The sequence below is a fragment of the Archocentrus centrarchus genome, chromosome 24 (assembly GCF_007364275.1).
Source record: "Archocentrus centrarchus isolate MPI-CPG fArcCen1 chromosome 24, fArcCen1, whole genome shotgun sequence".
In the NCBI taxonomy this organism is placed as follows: domain Eukaryota; kingdom Metazoa; phylum Chordata; class Actinopteri; order Cichliformes; family Cichlidae; genus Archocentrus; species Archocentrus centrarchus.
The window spans coordinates 10,101,836-10,126,163 of record NC_044369.1 but is presented as its reverse complement, the minus strand read 5'-3'; the positions used below and the strand labels follow the sequence as shown (position 1 = coordinate 10,126,163).

Genomic DNA, 24,328 nt, shown 5'->3' with positions numbered 1-24,328 from the left:
GAGGCAGCACACTTATGGAGACTGGGCACTGGAAAAAATATGAATGGTGTCTAACTGGATTTCTGCGTGATCAGTTTATGTGGAACACCACTTGTTGGACTCTGAAGCTTAATTAACATAGACAAAGTCAAAGTTCAAAAGTTAAACGAAGGTCAGCTTGTTGAACAGAAATCTTTAATATTGCCAACATCATTTTTTTAAACAGTTTTTACCCAGCTACATCAGGCTTTAATAGTAGCAAAACAGACAAAGTTTAGGACATTGACGACTCCTTGGGCAATGACACTGCCCAGCTTTCCCCAGGTATACTTATACTTTTTGACAGTATTAAAATTTAGAGCCAGTATGGCAATCAATCCTCAGAGACTTCTGGTTAACAGAGCGTATATTGGGGGGGGGGGGGGGCACAGACAGGCAGGTTGCCATAGTTATCAGAGCAGAGAGAAAAGAATGGAAGGTGATGAACCTTAGTAGGTGTGTGTATGTGAGAGGCAGCCATGGACCCGTAGGCAGACAATCATTGTGTCCTTGTCATTCAGTGAAACCGAAATGTGAACCTTCGTCTTTATCCAGCCCTCTCCCTTTCTCTGTTATCTCACCTTATTGTTCAACATAAAAGGCACGAGAGAAAAACTTATCACCAGCCGAAGTCACAGTTGGAAACATGATCAGATCAACTTAGTAGAAGTTGCTATGACAGCCAGCACAGTTACTGTGAACCCGTGAAAATCCCCAAAATAAATTTCATTCATATGTCCTTGTTTTATTTCGTGAAAGCAGGACAGTTTTTCTCCTCTGGAACATGATAAATGAAATGTAAGACTTGTTGGGTTGAGATGAATTTAGCAGCTTTATGTGTTCAGGGTCAACTGCTTGAATATAACCTGGTGCAGGGTCTCAGAGCTTCTGCCCATGAGCTCATTCTTTTTTCACTAATTGAAAAAGTTCTGCTTGTTCCTATTAGAACTTTGAAGGTAGATTTATCTTTGAATCATTTCCTGTTAGTAACTCACATTGTTTCACTTCATTCAGTTGTACTTTGCACACCACCTGCCACCAATTACCTAATCAGTCTCCTCCCTGCTTCACTTTGTTTCTGGCCAGATTGTCTTAGAACTTCTTAAAGTTTAGCTTTCCAGACATTTCCTTGTATTTCCCACTGATTTACTTATGAATCTTCTCTGGAAGTTTTTCTTTGTTCTTAGTTTTTTGTTATTGTTTTGTTTTTGTCTGCCTTTATCTGTACTGCTTCCCACGACTGAGGGGTGTACTACAAAGCAAGATTGATGGGTCAGTGAGCTACGTCAAGCTTAATGTCAAGTTCTCGTTTAAAAGTGCCATGTTTTCTCTGATTTATTTGTTCTGATTCCTCATGTTTTATGTGTGATGTAAATTGGTGGGCTAATGCATTTTGTATGTGCAAGTTGTTAAGTTGTCTACCTTAATAACAGCACAAATGAAGCCCAGCTGCAAAGTTACAGCAGTCTTAGCTTTGCATTGCATTGTCATTGCACTGGAATATGCGTGTATTCATTTGGTGATGGAGAAAATGTATAAATGTTTTTATACTTGATTCTAATCTGTTGCTAAATCTCTTTCACACTGCATTTCTTCATCATCTGATGTCTCTCATTGGAGTAGAGACACTCATCAGGATCATTTTGTGTGAAAGAAGAGTATTAAGATGCATGAAACGCCCCTTTCTACAGAGCCTGAAGCAGAAAGCCGAGCTTAACAATGGAAGATGATGATGCTGAGTTTTCCATGATATGCATTATCTCTGAATAAGGTTGTAGGTTTGTCAAGCCAGCTCTTTAAAGCCTGGCTGTATTGAACTTACTTCATCATATAGCCCTCTGATGGCGTGTGTATGACCTTAAGCTAGATGTTCAGATTTTGCCCTGTATTCTGCATCAACGGACCTGCAAGAGTCCTTCTTTTTTTTTCTCCACTATTAATAAAGCATTATGAATATGGCTCAGAAATGCCAATAAAAAGAGGAAAAGGCAGGGTCCACATGGGACAGGTCAGCAGTCTGTTGCAGGGCTAGCGCAGAGAGACAGTCAGCTATTCGCAGTCACATCCACACTTAGTTTAACTGGTGATTCTAAATTAACATGCATTTCTTTGAACTTGGGAGAAAGATGGAATACCCGGAGAGAACCCACACATCCAAAGAGAGAACATGCAAACGGCACATGCCTGGTGGATTTAAACCTGGGACCTTTTTGCTGTGAGGCGACAGTGCTAGCACCAGTGAATTTAATCTGACCGCCACTTTTTCCCAGCTTGCTTGAAAGACCAAACACATGGAACAAATAAAGTTCTCTTTTGAAACCACTTGTGATTCTTTAAATCAGACATGCAGAAGTGATAAAAAGCTTAGGGTATTAGCTGACTCAAGTCATGGTAAATGACACTTAAAGATTGCACAGTCTCCCACACTCACACTTGTATGTACAGACTCTTCCAGGTCGTGAATCAAACCCCCAGGAATAAGCAGGATGTTGGCTTGATTTCCTGGCAGAAGCAAGAGGCAGTAGTTATAAATGGTGTGGAGAAAAACCATGCTCGTGTTCATGAAAACACCTTTTTTTAAAAATACATTAAGGTCTTAAAGTTTTGTACTGGAGCCTTGGTTGTCCATGTTGGCCGCATAACAATGCCATCTCTTTTTTTCTTTCTTACCTCTGTGATATTAGTATATACAGGTCTTGTATGCCATTGCTTTTTTAGAGCTTTATCTGTTCCCTGTTGCCACTGTTCAAACTGGGAATAAGTGAACAAAAGAGTGCTTTAAAAGGGGTTCAGGCTGCTTTCTGCTGACTGTGTTCTTTGAAAGGTTGACCAAATATCAATCTAATCTTGAGGCATCAAAAAAGAAATCTCAGAAATTCACAAAGAATAACAGTGAATAGATTACACTGAAAAGATTTTGATAGAAAGTCTGTAAAAAGTGGCAGTGTTATTATCCCGGGGTTCAGAGAGAGACAAAGAGGAGTTGCACTTAGCACTTCAATGTGAGTTGAGATTTAGGCATTTGTGATTGTGGGACTATTTTTTTATTTGGACTTTGTGTGGGTGTGGAAATTGAATTTAACTTACAGCAAAATAAATTGCAACAAATTAACATAAAACTAAATCTGGTATATTAAGGCATGATTCTGTTTTATTTCAAACCAGCATATTTCCTGACCAACCTGTTGTGGGTCATGCTAACACTGCTCTTCACATCTTTGTTGGAAGGATTCAGGGGATTGACTTGGAAAAAAAAAATACTGGGACAATCTGCACATCCCTCCTGTAGCTTTCCAAACAATCACAATTTTTACATGAATCATTTTAAATGCTTTGCTCTAACTCCAGCCACAAATAAGCACAGTGGGTAGCTGCCTGGAAGGGTCATTTTGGCTAACTGCATAGGGATCTACATCTGGGTCACCTCACCTGCTGGCTTACTTGAATGGTTATTTTGACAGCGGGCATGTGCGAAATAAAATTGTGGGAGTGCTCAAACTGCAGAACAGCTGATCAGTGATTTTACAATCAACCCCCAACAAGCTACACATTAAATGACAAGTGATTTGGAAAAATTGGGCCCAACTCTAAAAATGTGTTTGGGGCTAAAATTTAGCTAAATCTATACAGTATAAGGAGATTTTAGAAGTATAAAATATTGCACATTTTCTATGTATTCATATATGTTTCAATACTTTACAGCTTGAGTAACATGATTTACCAAAATTTGAAGCATGTTTTATGTGCTTCAATATTGCTATGCTCTAGGGTGAATTAAAAATACTAGAATATGTAAAACAAGAAGAATCAATACAGGACTTTGTGTTATTACACATTGAGAACCTGGCTGAAAAGTGTATCCATGACATTTCCTTTATTAAAAAAAAAACTGCGTAATGGAAATCTGGGCTTCCTAAGTGGCAGAGGCTTCTCAAATATCATTACTAAAAGCCTTGGGAGCATATGTGTATATGATATGTTGTGAGTATTCGTGTGAGAATGTGTACACATGTGTGAGAGAGACTTTGGGTGTCTTAGATGTTCTTCACAGTTCATCTGTGTTGACATCTGGCCAAACAGCTGGACTCATCTGGACAAGCACACACAGACAGTCCACACTTTTGCAAGTGCTTCTCCTCTGTGTGTTTCTTGCACTATTCCTCTCCTTCTCACTCACCCTTCATTTGTCAGTCTCCCTTGTGTGCTGATACAGTATATTTATATGTATCTGATCTTCATTGTATATACATGCACATGTTCTTTAACTTGTTTTCTTAAACTAGAATTTTGATATCTTATGTAACACAGTATATTTATGTGTTTATCCAGACAGGAAATGTGAACCATATGTAGCCTATGTTCAGCATTCCAGGACTTTAAGTTCAACAAGCTTGCCATTCATTGTGAGCACTCTGTGATCTCTTAGGGACAGCTGATACTGGTCAATGTTCCATCCTTGTACTGCTACACTTAAAATGCAGTTTGTCATACCTTGTAAGGAAAAGTTCTGGTCGAGAGTTTATAAGCCTTGGTTGGTTTTTATCTGTTAATTTTACATACATAGTAAAACTAATACTATTTTTTATTTATTTGGAAAAACATTTTTTAAAGTTGAACTAATAACCTCATTGGTTGCACAGGCCTCAGTCAAAACAATCATTTTTTTTATTTGAAAACTGAGCAGTAGCGTTGGTCTGAGCAGACCACCATGCTGCATTTTCATAACCACAGTTGTTGTTTGATTGCAGCCATGTTAACTTTAGTGAGCAGTCTTTTGTGCCATTTTTTTCCACCCTGACTTAGGGTGTGCCTCAAAAGCATCACAATATTTTGAGGAAATTTGCAATAATGGTATTAATGACAATGCAGGAAAAAAAAGTACTGATCAACATTTTATTGGTGATTGCAGCTTGTTGCCTACTTAGAGTAGTGAGTCCTGGGTATTGTAAGTAAAATTATAACATACGTGCGTAACACTTTAGTTTAACAATAACTGAAACCTTGAAACTCTTATGGAACCTGCATAATGTTGTCACATAATAAAACTGAAATTAAAAAATTATTTTCTACCTTGGTTGTTTTATCTGGGGTAAAGTGTTTTAACCAGCTACTTAAAGCCCAGCTTTTCCACAATGAACCACAACAGTAATTTCCATCCACCATTTGCTTTTCCTGTCATATGGAGCATAACTAGTGATTCTCAGTTGAGATATTTGTTTATTTTTGGGCTGCACGTCACCAGCTGGTAGTCTATCCTCTTTGCGGGCCTTTATAGTCTGGTTGTACCCAACAGTGTGTTTTTGCCTCAAGTGGTGAAACACATTTGCTGTTTCCACCTTTAGCAGGAGCAGTTTCCTTTCATGTTTTGCAAAGTGTTGAGCTTGGAGATTGTTGAAGTAGCTTGGTTCAAAATTGTCACCGCTGTGGCTCCCTAGCATGTCTGAGCTTGTCTCATTGTATGCACTAGGAACCATAAACGCATGGTATTGCTATGTCACATATCACTTGGAGCCCAGTCAACACAGGCTACAGGTGTTTTTTTTGTTTTTTTTAAAGGTTCATATTTATATGTCATCAGGGAGATGCAAACTGATTGCATTAAATGGTCATTATAGTATGATATTGATTTATGTGCTTGATTTGAGTACCATTTCTCGACTCATTTCTGAAGCTTTATCTGTCCTGTCAGGTATTTACACACTGGCATCTGAGACTAGACTCTCTTAATCTGTGCCTTACTGGCATCTTTTCTATTTAGTTTTAGGGACGTGTCAGAGAGTTGGGTGAACCTTGCCTTGATAGATGGAGAGAAGTGCACATTTAGTGCATATGCTCTATTAGGGAACAAACTTCAGAACTGGGTGCCATATCATGCATTTGGTCTCCACTTTTATTCTTGATATCCGGCTTGATGCATTTGTTTCTGCATAAAACGTTTGAGTTTCCTGAATGTCCTGCTTGCGTGAGTGAACCTGGTCTCACAAGATTACCATAACAATAAGGTTGAAAACAGAGTTCCGTTAGCATAGCATAACTTTATTAATGGAGTCCAAGAATATCTTGGAAAAAAAAAATCTGAGCATTTTCCATAATGTATGTCCTCTCCTAGTTTACATTCTGTGGCTCCAGCAGTGAAAAATGTCCATGGACAAAAAATGAAAGTTGCTTGAACAACATAATGCAAATGAAGTCTTTTGATACAGAAATACTAAATTGCTCAAAGTCTGCACAGTTGAAAGCTGGCCAGAAAATGTTCTGTCTATGCTTCTTTTATCAAAAGATGAAATGATCATAGCCATTTCTATCTGTTAGTGTTAAATGATGTTAACTGCTTTAGACTGCACTGAAAATACACCCAGATTAAATAGCTCGGAAGATATGAAACCCTTGCCCTCCCCCTCATGTTCCAGGCTAATTACTCATAACCCCAGTACAACAGAAATACAGACATAATTTTGATTTGAAATACAAAACCTAAATGCAAATCAGGATGTGCTGGATGTTCCTAATAACCCTCACTGTAGCATTTGGCAACTGCCCACCTTTTTTTATGCTTTGACAAAGAAATCCGGGCTGACCTCATTTGAAGTACTCTGAATACACTTTGATGTGTGATTAATGAAGATCTGAATGCACAAAAACAGTGAACTTGCTTCAAAGTTAGCATGTACTGTAGGTTTAATTTAAGTATATTTCCCTTTTAATTTAAATTTTTTTGTACCAAGAGGAAAAGAGTAGCTGCTGCATCTATATGCATGCATCAGTACTAATGCATATTGCTCTTTAACTTTCATAAGTTACATCTGTATGCAATTTCACATGTCTTTGTTTTTTTGTTTTTTTCCAGGACTGTTCCCTGCTGTGCTGAATCTAGCAACTATGGCTAATATAACAGCCAATGCTACCTGCGGTTCAATGGGTCCAGAAATGTTCTGCAAGCTCGTCGAACATGTTCCAGGACAGCCTGTGACAAATCCACAGTGTCGAATCTGCAACCAAAGGAGTGCAAATCCATCGGGTAAAAAAGATTCACATCCATGATTACAATAATTAATCACAATACATTAGCTAATTAGACCGTGAATGGCCAGATGTTAACCAATCATTTTGTCTAAAATGATAATTATAGAATGAAATGAGGAATCAATCGCAACATGACAAGATGACAATACAAAATTACCCTGCAATCATTAATCACATAGTCTACCTGACTGTCATAATACAGTGGATCAATAATTCAATTAACCGCTCAGCCAAACACCCAGTCAGTTTGCCAGTGAAGCAGTCCATCATTAACTAATATCCAGTAATTAGTCAACAAAGCACTTAGTCAGCCATCAGTCAGCCAGTACATCTGTTGGTGTAACAGTTAGTCAAGCAGGATGAAAAAGATGAAGAAATGCTGCTACAAGGATGAGAAAAGAGACAGAAGAGTAAGAAGAGAGTGAAGGGTGAAAAAGTCTAATCTGGATTTATTAAATTCAAGCATTCAGTTCAGTGACTGGCATGAACCACACCCCGTTTTTCATTAAATAGAACCTGTTATCCATTATTTTCTTTTATTTATGTATACTCTTATATTGGTGCATGGTCATATTAATCATGGGTAAAGGTTTAAATAATGAGGTTAACATACATTTACCTACCTCACTTATATACACATTGCCAAAACTATTCTCTCGTCTGCCTTCACATGCATATGAACTTGAGTGACATCCCATTCTTAATCCATAGGGTTTGATATGATATTGGCCCACCCTTTGCAGCTCTAACAGCTTCAACTCTTCTAGGAAGGCTTTCCATAAGGTTTAGGAGTGGGTTTATGGGAATTTTTGACCATTCATCCAGAAGCACATTTGTGAGGTCAGACACTGATGTTGGATGAGAAGGTCTGGCTCTCAGTCTCTGCTCTAATTCATACCAGAGGTGTTCTACTGGGTTGAGGTCAGGACTCTGTGCAGGCAAGTCAAGGTCTTCCACACCAAACTTGCTCGTCCAGGTCTTTATGGACCTGCTTTGTGCTGTGTTAGCGTGCTTCACACGACTGCATCCGACGCTTTATATTGCGCTGGGTGAGGTAAGGCTTCGATGCAGCTGCCCGGCCATGGAAACCTGTTCCATGAAGCTCTCTATGAACTGTTGAGCTAATCTGAAGGCCACATGAAGTTTGGAGGTCTGTATTGATTGACTCTGCAGAAAGTTGGTCAGCTTTGCGCACTATGCACCTCAGCATCTGCTGACCCTGCTCTGGGATTTTACGTGGCCTACCACTTTGTGGCTCAATTGCTGTGATTGCCAATTGTGTCCACTTTGTTATAATACCGCTAACAATTAACTGTGGAATATTTAATAGCGAGGAAATTTCACGACTGGACTTGTTGCATAGGTGGCATCCTATCACGGTACCACACTGGAATTCACTGAGCTCCTGAGAGTGACCCATTCTTTCACAAGTGTTTGCAGAAGCAGTCTGCATGCCTAGGTGCTTGATTTTATACACCTGTGGCCATGGAAGTTATTGGAACACCAAGGACCAGTATAAGATCGATAAGGTTTATTTGAATTGTAGACTGTTTAAATCTAGAAAAAGAACTCCGGTAGAGTCTGTGAATAAAAATATGAAATTGGAAATGACAATAATAGGCCCACTTTGCTAGGTGAAATTGGTCACAAAGAGAGTGCCGAAATCTCTTTGCTAATGCTTTGGTCTTTAGCAAATTGCTGCAGTTAGCAACCAGTTGGCGAGTGTTTACAGATGTGTTAGGATCTTCAATACAAACTTCCGTGGGTGTAGGTGACCACAGCAACCTGCTAGCAACCACAGCAATCACAAGGAGGTTTTTGGTGCAGCACTCTCTATGTGACTGATTTCACCTAGCGACAGCCAACAAGCTCCAGCAACCACTTGCAAGAAGGTCTGGGAAAGTACATTTTTTACTAGGGGGTTGACTACCGATTTCTAGGCCTGTGTGAGTGAGGCATTAGTTTCATTTTACAAATAATATATATATATTTGTCCTCATCTACAGGTATCTTTGTAAGAAAGCATTCACTCTATAGTGGTTAATTTTTTTGTTTTTTGCAATTACTGTGTACTTCTTCTGCTGCTTCTTCTCAAAGGGAAATTAAAAAAGAGGGAAGGATGTTTCCAAAAAGACAGCGGGGTAGGAAAGTCTTAGATGAATATAGCACCTTTATTTTGTTAAGGATAATTTCCATGGTTTTTAACTGAAATGTCACAGGTACATAGCCAGATGACTGACAGGTGCCAGTCGAGCTGAAACGTCACATCTGCTCTTAACAATCTTCACTAACACATATAAACGCTCAGACAATCCCACACTATGCATAAATAAAATCCTACATAGTGACCTTTGCTGTATAATAAGCTGCAGTAATGATGCATTTTATGTGCCTGCTCCATTATAGCTGTTGTGCAGAGTTGTAATGGTACTCTGAAAAAGACCTGTGCAAATGGACTGACATTTTTTCTTATTCAGAAGTTAAATAAAATAATCCTAAATGGAAAGAAATTATTTTATTCCTTCTTTTACAAAGTGGACAAATGTGCTTTTGATATCTGGCCTTGAATGGCGCAAATGCCATAGTGGAAAAAAAAATTGTGGAGCAGAACATTTTCACTTTAGAACAATCAAGAATTCAAAATGAAAATAAATGAGATATTTAAAATAAACTGGCTGATATGTCTCTCTCTCTTCCTGTGTGCCCATTTGAATGTGTGTTTACAGAACGTCATCCCATAGATTACGCCATAGATGGAACCAATCGTTGGTGGCAGAGTCCCTCTATCAAGAATGGAATGGAGTATCACTATGTGACTATCACACTGGACTTAAAACAGGTAGAAAACACAGATACTATGAGTGTGAGGAGAGTACTTAAATAACAAATGTTATATATTTGTTCGTGTACTTTAACTACATTCCTCTTTTTACCTATTTTTGGTGCAATTAATTATTTATATTGTGAGAACTAGGTTACTTGTCTTTATCAGCTTGCTTCATCAAATTTAATCAATTTTAAAATTTAATCAATTGCAGGGGCCTGTCCGTCCACAATGGTTCCTGTTTTTGCGCCTTTTCTTTTTCAGGTTTCTACTGCCTGAAGTATTCACTAAGCACATGATCAGTTGTGGCCATCTTCCTGATGTACTCATGGATCTTTGTTGTTTTTCTCTGAATAGTGGTTCTGACATTCACTAGTCCTCGGCCTCTTTCCTTCTGCTTAGCGTACAGTGCTGGACTTGGGGTGAAACCCTCCATGCATGATAAGGAACTTTCTTGTCTGGATGTCAGTGGCTTCTGTCTCCTCCTTTGGTCAGCTTATTATCCCAGCAGGGTATCTGATGACCTTCAGGGCATAGGTATAGATTGCCCAGATCTTGTTCTTCCAATTCAATATGACTCCTCAGGACTTGCCCTATTCTCTGGAGGTATTTGGCAGTTGCAAGCTTCCTAGCATTCAAGGTACTTGTAGCTGTCCTCAATGTCTGCAATTTTGCCTTTTGGTTGTGCAATCCCCTCAGTTCTGGCTGTCTTTCCCTCTCTTTGTTACCATCCGACTTCACTTTTTTCCAGTTCAACTGCCATTCCAATGTCATTGCTTAGATCCCGGTCATCAGTGAATCAATGTGTCATTCACTTTCGGCATACAGCTTTATATCATCCATCTAGAGGAGGTGGCTAAATGTTTGCTCCATTCCATAGTCAGTATCCTCTAGCCTCTAGTGTTACTCTCCACTTTCCCATTGAATTCCTGATATTAAGTTCCTGTTGATTCATGTGTGAGGCATTGAGTCATAGGCTTTCTTGTAGTCAATCCAGGTGGTGCACAGGTTGGTCAGTCTGGTCTTACACTCTTGAGTGACTGCTCTGTCTACCAGTAGCTGGTCTTTTGCTCCTCTGGTATTTCTGCCAGTTCCTTTCTGTGCCCTGCTCATATATTGAGCTATGTGCCTGTTCATCTTAGCCACTTTAATGCCTGATATACCTGGTATACCTCTTCAAGTTGTTCACCAAGACTGTGAGTGAGGTATGGACAGCTTGTTGTACTTCGTAGGTACCCCTTTCTTCATCACATCTTTCTACAGCTCTGATAGTTTGCTAATTTCTCTCCATGTTGCCTTGATCTTGGCCTCTAGTCTTCATTTCCATGGAGAGTACTGCTCCTTGTGGCTGTTGTTCATCTAATCCATAGGTCCCACAACCTGTTCATGTAACCCCTTTCACATGCGGAGTAGCATTGCAACAGTTCCCTGTTCTTGTCTCTTGTCCACTTATGCTTTATCTTTTTTTCCGGTAGCCCACTTCTCATCGATATGTCCTGGTTCTTTAACACTTGATACAGTCCTTGTTAAGATTAAACATTTTTTTAACATTGAATTTTGCAATGCTTCTGTAATGGAATCCCACAATAAAATTATGGCAAGGAAAATTTGTACAGTTACTTTTTAGGCACAAAACTATTGGAATTACCAGGAGCTTCCTGTCTTGTTCTTGAGCCTCCATTCTCTGGGAGGCTTTATTAATTTCATTTTCACCTATTAAGGTAAATAACCACATGCTTTTAATTGTAATGACTCCATGTGAAATTGTAATTTAAAAATAAAATAAAATTACTATTTAAGTAATTGCTACCCAACATTTCACACTAAGCCCATAACATGCAGCAATAAATGCATAGCTGTGACTGAATAATTCAGCTTTGTGACACCTTGTTGATGTGATATCAAACAGCTTTTTGATCTGGAATCAAACAGCTTTTTGGAAAAAAATGATAAAGGGCATCATCCTCATCAGAAATCTTATACGCAGACATATATGCAGACAGATTGTGCAAAAGGGTATTTAATTTAGTCTTTTAATTACACAAATGTACATGCATGTGTGCTATTCCAGCATGTTGCATTCTCTGGAGCCCCGTCCATACCTTAACTTAATGCTGTATCAAAAATGTGTCTTTTCAGTATTTAAACATCAGTCCTTGTTTGTAAGGTGGTTGTAAAATTTCCCCTTTCCCCTTTCCAACCATTATAAGGCAGCTGTGGTTGCCTTTTAAAGGATGTTATTGTTGACTTGCCATTGTTGAAATGCATTGTAACTGCCATGAATCAAACCTGATTACAACCTCCACAAGAGACAAACCTTTTTTTCATTTTTTAAGGTTCGTTTAAGAGCATCAATACTATTGTTTAATTGATGTTGTTGTATGTGTGTATTATACATTCAGACACAGAGATACTTAAAACCTATTACAAAAGTGGCCCCAAAGTAGTTTAAACCTAGGATATTCTGGCAGAAAAAAATTATATAGTACGTCTCAATAGGCATATAGACGCGTCTTCTGTTTTGTTTTGTTTTCATTCACTTTATTATTAGTTTTAGTATTAGTATTTGGTGTTTTAATATTTAATATTTTTCAGCCCAAATGTATTTCTGTGGAGAGCCTCTATCATATCTTTCCATTAGAATCATTCCTATTTACTCAAATGCCCATGTTAATGAGTCAAATTATTTTCATTCTCATATTGCTTTCTGTTTCAGCACATATGATTGGATTCACAAACACCTTGCACAGATGCATTCAGCTGCCAGGTGCTTGATCCATCCAGCCCATCCCTAACACTTCCTGCTACTCTGTTCCTTTTCTATCTGGAAGTTGTTCATACAAACATTGTCTTCCCTGATCTCCATTAACAGCCTACGCTGTCATGGTCAGCTTAGCTTGGATTTTATATTGTGTACAATTAAAATGATTACTGCAGTTATTCATTTAAAGGTGCAGTGTACAAATGTGTCATTGATGTGTCATCAGGGTTTTAAGCTACAGAGAACTGTTTCAGCAGTGCTGGAATTAGTTAAACCAACTTCGCTATTAATCACTTCATAATCTTGTGTGCCACTCTTTAAATATTGGCTTCCATTTTTGACTTGGAAAGCTTGGCAGGAATCTCTGTGTACTGGCATGGGATGATTTAGGGCATTTAGTTTAGTTTAGAAGGAAGTGTGATTAAACAGATAAGAGTGCCAGATTGTAATTATATAGATGTTATGAGAATAAAACTAATGAGACTGGGAGATTTAGTTTATGAGAAACTGTGGCTTCATTAGGAGAAGTCATTCAAAAATTGGTCTAAAGGTAAAAAGGATTAATTTTAGATGTCTAATCAGAATAATGTTGGAACATTATGTGAAAAAAAAAATCTGGATCTAGATGTTTGTCACTTACACATCCCTTCTGGCTCTTCTTGCAATGCACTGGAAATATGTCTTTAAAGTGATTTTAAACACTCAACGCTACAAACTGCAGTTAACCCATGGCCCATTTACACCTTCAACACATTCTTTTTGCTTTCTCATCCCTGTGATGCATTCAAGGTGCAGACGTAAAGTTGTGGTTGTGTTACTCAGCATCTAAATTCTGTTCTAAATTGAAGTATGCAAACTTTGTGTTATTCAAAATTTGCATGACAATACTGTACTAGGCAGCTCATTCAATCATTCAAAGTTTATTTGTTACATTCATGGACATACAAGGTCCAGCTAGCAGTGAAATGCTTTGACAACTGCTCTTACACATTAACATGAAGATGAAAGATATAAAAGGGAGATATAAAATGGAAATAGAATAGTTTAAATCTAATCAAAATCTAATAAAAAAAAATATATATATATATACACTCAGAAATATACATTACGATAAAATGGAAATTAAACAATGAACAAAACATAATCAGAAATACACTACAACAGGGTATGTTGTGGGAGGTGCATGTGTGTGCAAAATAAAGGAATGCAAATAGCATGACATGATGTCCATGAATGGTGTATGTGTGTGGGGGGTGTAGTCCATCGGCTGTCCTGATTCAGGGCCTGAATGGGCTGTGGAAAGAAGCTCCTCCTCAGCCTCTGTTAGCCTTCAGGGAGTGAAAGCACATCCCTGACCTCTGTTGAGGTCAGGGATGGCCGGGGTCTTTCATAATCACCACCTGTAGTAGACGGTCTGCTCGTCAGAAAGTTGAGTCTGAATGATGGGCTCTGCTGAATGCACCACCCTTTGAAGAGCTTGTCTGTCCTGCTTGGTGCTGTTCCCAATCCAGGCTGTGATGTTCCCCGTGAGAATGCTTTCGGTGGTGCAGGTATAGACATTCTGCAGTACCTTGGAGAGCAGTCTGAAGAGATAATAGTGTTAAAAGCTGATCTGCAGTTGACAAACAGCATTTTAACGTAATTACTCCTCCTAATGTCCAGGTGGGTCAATGTGGTGTGAAGCAGATGTGTAATTGCATCGTTGGTGGAACGATTGTGATGATATGCAAACTGCAGTGGGTCCATGGTGTCTGGCATTGAAGAAGTGATGAAGTGTCTGACCAGCTTTTCAAAACACTTCATCATGACTGATATGAGGGCAACAGGGCAATAATCGTTGAGACAGGTTGGCTGAGGTTTCTTTGGAAGGTTAGTTAATTGGTTAGTTAGGAGTACTGTGGTGAAGTTTATAGAAATGTACTATGTTGGACTGGTGCAGAACAGGCTGTGGTGTTCATGGTCAGTGTTAGATTACACTGAAGGTAGCCAACAAACTTCTATGAAAGGTGATGGTGTTGATAAGATTGTACCTTTTATACTAGCTGTATACTGTGTAGGAGTTGGAAATCAGCCATGATACCTCAGGTAATTGGCTTATATCTTGAAATCAGTTGACTAAATCCATAAAGAGCAGCAGACCTCACAGTAGGTCTGCTGATTAGAGCTGGAATATGAAGAAAAATCTACCTGAGCTCACCAAAAAAGTTATGTGACTTATTTCTTTAACCCCACACTGCACCACTACACCTGATCTTAGGATTGCTTAAAAAATAATGGCATCACACCCTTTTCAAACAGCATTTTCTTTTTATTAAAAACAATGAATTTTTATTTTTCCATATCTTTCAAATTATGTTTTATTCAGTCAAATAAATCCAAGATTAATAAAACTGACTTCATTTATTCAAATCAGTTAGTAGTCTTGTGGTGACTGCTGTCTTGTGCCTCATAAAAATTAAACTACTAATGAGCAGTGCTATAGTCTATTCATTGATGATAACAGTAATAACAATAAAATAAATTGTGGGTGGTGGTGTTAGAATCTGAGAATTTTATTTCAGAGGTAAGCTAGTACCGCTCTACCAACAAGCACACGACAAAATCACCAAAGAATTAAAATTACACCAACTGGCTGTAAACAGGGTACAAACAGGGTACTCCAGAATAAAACCCTCCATGTTCCTTTTTTTCTATTTTAATATTTTCATTAACATAATTACATACATTCAAGACACCCATGGATGAATGTGGATGTAACACAATGATTGTTTATAGTGCATTGTGTTAATCAAAACAAATTAAAATTAATAAAAAAAAAAAAAAGATTTGAATGTAACATGTGAATATTGCAATATTTCACGTCAGACTCCTACTATTCATATTGAATTTAGATCCAGAGAGAGAAATGCAAAATAGTAAGGCAAACGTGAAGAGAGTTTTTTTTTTTTTTTTTTGGCAACCGACACAAGTAGAGTGTAATTACAGCCCTGCACAGGAAGTAGAGTAACAGCCATCTTGAAATAATAATGACTTTAGGCCCATCAATCACACCTTTCACCACTATGTTGCAGCTACTGAATAAATATTAAGCCTTCAGCGGTCTCACAAATACACACACAAACACGCGCACACGCTTCTTCACACCTGTCTCTGGAGTAGTACGGCCAGTGAATGCATCTGCCTGGTTACTCAAACTCACTCTGTCACTTCTGACCTTGATATTAGAGTGTGGAGCGGGTGACTGACACCTACGCACGCAGCACATTATTTTGACTCTTATTCATGTCTAAGAAGTTAATAGAGATGCACAGACAATGTTCATAAGCATCTGACAGATGAATAAGAAAACTATAAGGCCAGCATATTAAATAATTTGTCCTTTTGTCACAATTCAAAAATCTTCATGTATTGGCTATTGGCTAGTATGCCTGTGTACATGAATATGTACCTTTTTAACAAATCCAGCCTCTCATTTTCCAGGCATTAGATACTGCTGCATTGTTAAAGTTGCTAACACCTTACAGGTACAAACAAAGCCTCCTTTGGTGCATTGACATGTTGGATTACGGCAATAATTAGATTTTCATTTCAGGTTCATCACATATGGATGATTGTAAAGTGCTCTATGCCATAATATTTAAACAGTGGTTAAGCATCCAGAGTTAACATTGCTAACATTATAACTATGACCTCTTATTTCACTACTTTTACTAAAATGAATTTAGTCATCTTGTAGTGAATTTTGAGGTGTGTGGAATAAAAAGAGGAAAAAAAATAAAGTTTTACCTCATTTTGACCCCCAAAGAAATCAGTGTAAAAGAAAAATCATTGCACATTGATTGCCTGACAAGGCATATTGTTTACACACATGTTAATATGATGGCTGATATACCATGAACCAAATTTTTAGTTGGGGTTAGAGAGGACTGTAGCTAAATAAAAGATGCATAATTATCACAGGGTTGAGTGAGTTGGGTATAGGATATATAGTGGTTGATGGATCTGTAGAGAATAGGCAGGTTGCTATCTGTGCAGAATAGTGGGTACATTTTAGCTGAACAAAGCAGAGTCCAGAAGTGTGGGGTACTTATCCGAGCGAATAAAAAGTGAAATCCAGAGCAAGGCAGCCGAATCATATGGGTTTCAGGGAGCAGAGCGGGCTCAGTCTGAGGCAGAGCAGTGTGGATGGTGAATGAAAAAGAGGCTGTGATCACTCAGTATTGAACTTTAAAATTAATTCATTAACTCAAATCTGATTATTTTGTTGTAGTCAAAATTTGGTCAGCTTTAAAAAGGTAGGCATTGAGCTGTTCAATTTGTTTCACAGTGAACACTCTTTTATTTATTTTAGCATAACTAATATTACAAGTTGTGGCTCCATAGTATAGTGATTTACACCTTGTCATTGGAGACACAAATTCCCTTTTGGGGTTGCATCAGAAAGGGCATCCAATGTAACACTGCAAAATCAAACATGTGGAGGTACCTGCTGGGGTGACCTCTTCTGACAAGGGAGCAACTGAAAGTAGTTTTAATACTACAAATTGTCCAAAAGTCATTTTTAGCTTTTCCATATTGTTCTTCTTCTACAATTAGTAAATTATTCATATGTGTTTGCTGTTGAGTTGTTTGTTGTATCCTTTGTTTATTAGTGAAAAAATATTTAACTTTATAATCTCTAATGAAATAATCTAAACGAAGCTTAATCTTAAATACTTATGTCAAATCTGTCAAATTAACAAGCTAACTTGACTTCTTTGCCATTGGTACTACTGTTGCAGGATGGGGTCAAAATGACCCACCCGGCAGTTCTAGAAGGCTTTGGAATGTTCTAACCAATCTATCTTCACCCACTGAACCTCCTGAAAAGGATTTTGTCATTCTTTACAAGATGTTTCTAACCTCTTGGCATCAGAAATCGCTGCCCCTGGTGTGTCAAGGTGATACACCAATGGGCATCTTGAGTGTTCCTCTGCAACATTACAGCATCTAACTGAACTTCTAACTAACTTCTGTTTGGTGCACTTGGGTGAAAAAGTTTATCTGAAAGACACAGATCTGGTTTGGCATTAGCACCTGATTGTTTTCGTGTCACTAACAATGTTCAACATTCACAATTGATTTTGAGGTCATTAATTATATACAGACCAATGTTATGACTGATCATTAAATTTGCCATGACTTTAGAAAGTAATCTGTGATATGGCTGTAGGTCTGATAAATAGACTCCTGTAAGACCCTTCAGTCCTGCTGTTCCAGTCTCACCAACTTGCTAATATTTTTACTATCTTCGGAATCTGAAATTTGCAATATTCAAATAATGTTAATATACAAAATTCTGTACATGAACATGAGACTTCAGAACCCAGTTCAGCTTAATGTTTGAAAATCCTCAATCCTCTTATTTGATTAATTGATTTTGTTTTGATTACAGTAATGATACATTACACCTGATCTGCAGATGCTGACTGTAAATGAATAGTCATTAATGTCTTTTAATGCACATGTATGAATATGCTTCGCTGTATGTGATGCTCGATCAAACCAGCGGAGAGCTACAGTATTTACTCTCCAGTCCACTGAATTTCCTCTTCAACCACAGTCATCCCACTCAGAAAATGACACTGGGCTTGTGTGTTTGTGTGTTGTTATCGTCTTTGACATCACCACTCTCATTTCCTCTCTTGTTATTGTTGAGACTCTCTGGACAGAAAGACTAAATAATGAGAGAGTGGGAGCTGAGGGTCCATGTGCTTCACTCTGTGTATGAAGAAGACAGTTGATGTCTGTGTATGTTCTTCATTATTTTTAGATGAATTCTTAAATCGTAACTGTGCATGAAGATGACAATACACTAAAAGCCCTCTGCAGACACTCAGGAGAGTGGGTTGGGAATCATTTCTAACTTTGTAAAAGTAAGCAGTTGTTATGCTTTCATTAGTTTTGAGATTAAATTTACAGATAAAAAACAAATCAAAGCATCCCTCTTAATTTTTTATCTTCCCACGCAATATAAAGCGGAAAGATATTGTCGTCATATCATCCATCCGGGTGTCTGTCCGTGAGGTTTTTACCTTTCCGGTCTATAGACGCCAAAACCACAAGGAACTGAGCCATGAAATTTGGGATATGTGTTCTTTACTACAATTTTATTAGTAAACAACATTGAGGATTTCAGGCTGCTAATGCTATGATAATATATGCTGATGATATGCAGCCTCTTTCTCATGCCTAATTGGCTTAGCCTAATCTTGGGATTATATTGTGCTATGTGATTGGCTATACCTACTTGACCATTACTGACTGAAATGGAGAACGTGAGTCCTCATATGTTGCAACTGACCTAGGTCACTGAACAGCTGGCAGTAGCCAAATAGAAACTGGGGAATCCCAAATTTCTAGGTAGAGTCTGTTTATAATAACATTAGTTTTAGGCTGCAGCCTTATTGATTAGCCTGTGATGCCAACTACTGATTGGCAGAGCATTGTCTATCATGTTGGTAAGGGATGACTCATGGCCATACATAGTACATACTCATCATTGAGCAATATTAAAGCGATATCTACTGCTCAGCAATATTGCTCACATGTAAACAACATAGTTGCATTATGTTTTGTACATGGTTGCCTTATGATTATAGTGATGTTATACATAATGCATTGACATCAGCAGATTATGAAGTATGTGTACATTATGTAGTAATATTCCTGTACACACAAGTATAATATGAGGTGAATACCTCTTAAGCATCCATCCATCCATCCATCCATCCATCCATCCATCCATCCATCCATTTTCTTTTTCCATTTTCACGTATACTTTTCAGGGTCGCACATTATATCTGGCTTATTGTTATAGATTATATAAACAGAAAGACATTATGTAGTTATGCAATGCCAAGAGAATAAATAAAAAAATAAATAAAGAAGTAAATATTTTACAAGTACTTTGGTACATTTGCCACAGGTCAGTAACATGTTTGGGTGTAAAATGAGTATCCAAGAGAGATAGGGCCTTAAGAAGTAAAGCTGGAAAGGGGTTTACCAGTTTGTCAGATACTGTATGGGCAATAGTTCAGCAAAAAAGAATAGTGTTTCTTAATAAAAAACATTTTAGAGTTTTTTAGCATTTACAGAACAGAATAAAACAGAGCTCTGAGAATCTGTAGAAATATCTGTATGCAAAGGACAGAGCTGGAAACCAATTCTGAACTGCTGTGATTCTTTTGTGGAAATTACATCATGGGTTCAAGAACACTTGCAAAAACAATTGTCAGTGAAAATGCACAATAAAACTGCACAATACAGATAAAAGAAAAAAGAAAAAAAACATATAAACAAGACTGAGAAATGCTGATGCCTTCATTATGCACATTTAAGATGGACTACATTTGAACTGTACAATTGTTTGTGGTCAAGCTGATCAATAATTAAATTTGTTTTTTGAAGTCACGAATGCAGTGTGGTGCTGCCAAAAGAAGAGAGAGATGGCTTTCTATCGGTGCACCTGTGCATTAGTGTACATGTCATAGAGTACTTCCTTGTATGTAAACACTAATAAGAAACAAAATATAGAGGGTTTGGAGCACCGTAGGCTACCATCCAGGTATCACTTTTTTAGGAATGCCTGATAATTTAGCAAGACATTCCTGAAATAATGTAAAAGCAGCATGACTCCATAGAAAATTTGCCCTGCTGCTAAAATGGTCCAGTTTAGCATCAGTTTAGCAGATGTGTCACCCTTCATGAATATGTAGTGTCATGAAACAACAAATACAAAAAAAGGTCTCCCACCGCTGAGCAACTGAAATCCTGTGTTAAAGAAACACAGGAAAACATTTTGCCTTCTAAACTAGTGCAGTTGGTCTCCTCAGTTCCCAAACGCTTTGTGGTGTTGAAGAAGTGATGCAATATGGTGGTAAACATGCTTCTGCTTCTGCTCTGCCTTGTAGTAAACAAATTCTTACCATCAAAATGAATATGAACATTTATTTTAAAGCAAAAAAAATATAATAATTATCTTGCCACTTTACATTATCTTCTTATTCTTAGTTAATACCTTAGGAAAACACTAAATTACACAGTGTCATAACATTGTTGGAAACATGGTTGTGCTTTCATTGCTTCTACATTTTTTAGAAGCAATTGATTTTTCTTCCCTTAAATGATGCAGACAAACTTGTTTAGTTTTCAAAAATAGCAAACATATAAATGATATAGTCAGAAATTTTAGTGCCAAAAACATCATAAGTAAGAGAACGTGAATGAAACATCTGCTGTATCCAATGAAAGTTTGCTGGTTTAATGTCTGACAGTAGCTTGGGCCAAAGCAAGAATGTGGGAAATTGCAACATCTGGTGTTTTGTGTAGAGTAAAGCCTATTCAAAAGCTTAGGGCGAAATTAAGACCCAGTCTGTGAGTGAGCGTGTTAGTGTATAAATGCATTTTATTTGTGTTTTGGGCAGTTCAGGCAGAGCGACAGACTTAAAAAGAATAGATTTCAAAAGGCTGTTACACAGTTGGGCATTCCTCTGTTTTATCCAGAGGCCCATGTTTGTACAGTATATACTGCTGTTTAAGTCTGTGTAAAAAAAAACAGTTTTTTCATATTTCATACTGTTTCTTTACGGACATTTGGTCAAATATTGGACTCCTGTAACTTATTTGCTGCAGAGCTGTCCAGACAGACTTTTGAAAAATTCTGGTGCCTTCAAAAAATATCTGCTCAAATTGTTTTTAGTGGAAAAGCACAAACATTTTGGAAAAAAAAAAAAAGTGACTGGCTCCACTGATTATCTGCAGCTTGTCTGCCTGCATTTAGTTTGGCAGTCAGGGATGCTGGATGATTCACACCATTTTGAACTGGGCCAACAGCTACTTTATTAGTCCAGTGAGATGTTAACACATTTTTGTTTGAAGTGACAGTAAATTTTAATAAGCCTACATTTTAGTTTCGTCACGGCATATGCACCTGTGTGTTTATGTCTGGGGAAGGGGGAAGGGGGCAGCTTTTGGTAGATATATATATGGGATAATTTGTTATCTTGTTCTGACCTCATCCCACTTTGTTTCTGGTCAGGCTCTGTTTTTGTGCACTGGAACTGACTGGAGTACTAACAGGAACTGGAGCTTTATGCCAGTGTATCAGGCCAGAGATTTTTTAACATGTTTCCATGTGAATGACCTGTAAACACCAGCTGTTCTGTAAAACCGCTGTAACTATGTGTCCAAATCACACTGAGACAAAATGGATTCTTCACAGGCTGTTTAATTGTAGGCAACCCAACCCAACCCAATACTGGATACGGGGCTTAAATGGCCTGATTGAGCATTAAAATAAACATTTTAAGTGCTCAGTTGGCTGTAATGTTCAAATATCTGCCAATAGCCAGTTCCTGGCATATCACGATGATTTTCTGTCAAGTATGTAATGGCAGCAATAGAATGCATGAGAGCTATTTGGAAATGAATTTATATGGTTTATTTGCGTGTTAAAGTCACTTTATTTGAAAAAAAAAATCCCCACTGACCCAATGCACTATGCTTATTCTTTGAGCTTGGATCCTCTACCAGAGGCCGTGGAGCTTGAGGGTCCTGCACAGCATCTCCAGTATCTGCTGGAGCCACTCCCCCAGTTTGGGGGGGGTTCTAAGTGTTCTAATAACCTTGGGGACCACTGTTACATTCACCTTCCACATCCTCTCTAGCTCTTCTCTCAGCCCTTGGTATTTATCGAGATTCTCGTGTTCCTTCTTTCTGATGTTCCTATCATTTGGTATTGCTACATCTCTCACTACAGCCTCCTTCCTCTGCTTGTCCACCACTACTATGTCTGGTTGGTTTGCCCTCACTAGTTTGTCCATCTGTATCTGGAAGTCTGTCAGGATTTTAGCTCGATCATTCTCAATCACCTTTAGGGGTGTATCCCATTTTGACCTCGGGACTTCCAGGCCATACTCAGCAGAGATAAACCTGTATAGTATGCCAACCACTTGGTTATGGTGTTCAATGTATGCCCTGCCTGCTAGCATCTTGTACCCTGCTGTTATGCTGTTATGTACTGACTTTTCTCAGGGGCATCTCTGTATCTCTGGGGTCTTGCCTGGTGTGGTCGACCTCAGCCTCTATTGGTCTTATGCTTAGAGCTTGTTCCTGTGCTGCTATGATTCGTGCCTCTCTGCTATCCTTCAGCCCAGCTTTGTCCAGCCATTGTAGGATTTTTCAATATCAGCCACTTCTTCTATGTGCTGGTGGCACATGCCTGCAGGGGCCTGTCCTTCCATGATGGTTCGTATAGCAATATGCTATACGAAAATAATCAAACCGAGTCAGTAGTTAATTTTTGAATGACAGAATTAGTCATCTGTGCAAAAATCAGATAAGACTTCTTCAGTTCACCTGGGTAACAAATGCATCACTGTTTCACTTTTTAACTTGAACATTTTAAACTCAAACAAAACTTGTTCAGAGCATGTAGATTATCTGCTTTCCTTTTAAATTAAAATAAGCACCAACAAAAGAGAAGCTGTTAAGTTTTATATTTTTGAATAGCATGACAGCACAGTCTACCTGTAAATTAGCATTTAACAAGATGGCAAGTTATAGTTATTGTGTCTGTTTGCCCCCGTCACCTCAACTGTAAACCCATACAATAAGAAAATGTACTTTCGTTTTATTTTTATGCTTCTAAAACAGAATCTTGTTTTCAGTTGGACTTAAAATTCAGCCTGCACTTTAAGTGGGGTGACCAATATGCTGTAGTAATAACACTATATTTTTTTTAAGAAATCCCCATTTCTTTGTTCTTTTGTTTGGTGGTGTGTTTTTTCCTATCCATTGAGAATGTTTTGTTTGCTTCATTGTGGAAGTGGAAAAAAACAGGGTCTCAAGCAAAACCTGATGAAACTTGCAGACACCCTGCTACTTTGAACTTGTAGTTCTTGCACTATAAAAAAAAAAAATTAAATCAATCAATTGACTGAAAATCTATCCAGTTAAATTTTATACATATAAGGGCTCAAAATAAATGTATTTATCTGACATTAAATTTCATGTGTCATTTATTTACCAGCTCTGTGATATCTTGCAGGACAGTTACTGGTTTGTTTATTTGTTGATGCTGTGTTGAGCTCCAGAGGCTGAAAAAAAATCTGTCTGATCCACATTTGATCAAAACCTAGAATGTGACACACCGCAACCCTGCACGCACACACACACACACACACACACACACACACACACACACACACACACACACACACACACACACACAGACTCCATTAATTAGTGGTGTTGATCTATGTTTAGCTGCTGGAGCTACCTAGCTGTCCCAAAATTGTCACATTACAAGTTACCATTGAAAGCTCTCCAATTCACATGCACACACACACACACACACACACATGCTCACATACACGCCATCCTTTTCTCAGAAGGTAACAGTGACTCTTTGTAGGGGGTTTGAATAACTGCTATAGGGTTACCCTAAATGGCACACACTTGGTTGCTTTTTCCCCCATTCTGATTGCTGCAATGTGACACTTCTTCCCACATCAGAAAGAAGAAAGGCCAATAAACTTGCACAGAAAACAGATAAGGTGAAGCACTGGCTGGTGAAGAGCGTTAGTGAGCAAGCATTTGACCTACATCTGATGTTTGCATATTCGGTGCTGTAAAAAAATATTTTGTCCTGACGTCTTAGT

At 38.1% G+C, this 24,328-nt stretch overlaps 1 protein-coding gene across 2 annotated transcripts in view; it reads left to right on the top strand.

Moving 5' to 3' along the window:
• The window catches only part of lama2 (laminin, alpha 2), a 224,728-nt gene that overhangs the window by 38,648 nt on the left and 161,752 nt on the right, over positions 1-24,328 (top strand). For both annotated transcript variants that reach the window (XM_030721257.1, XM_030721256.1), the window contains exons 2-3: positions 6,866-7,036; positions 9,768-9,880. In XM_030721257.1, the coding sequence (XP_030577117.1) occupies positions 6,866-7,036; positions 9,768-9,880 (284 nt within the window). The remainder of the gene's footprint in view (positions 1-6,865; positions 7,037-9,767; positions 9,881-24,328) is intronic.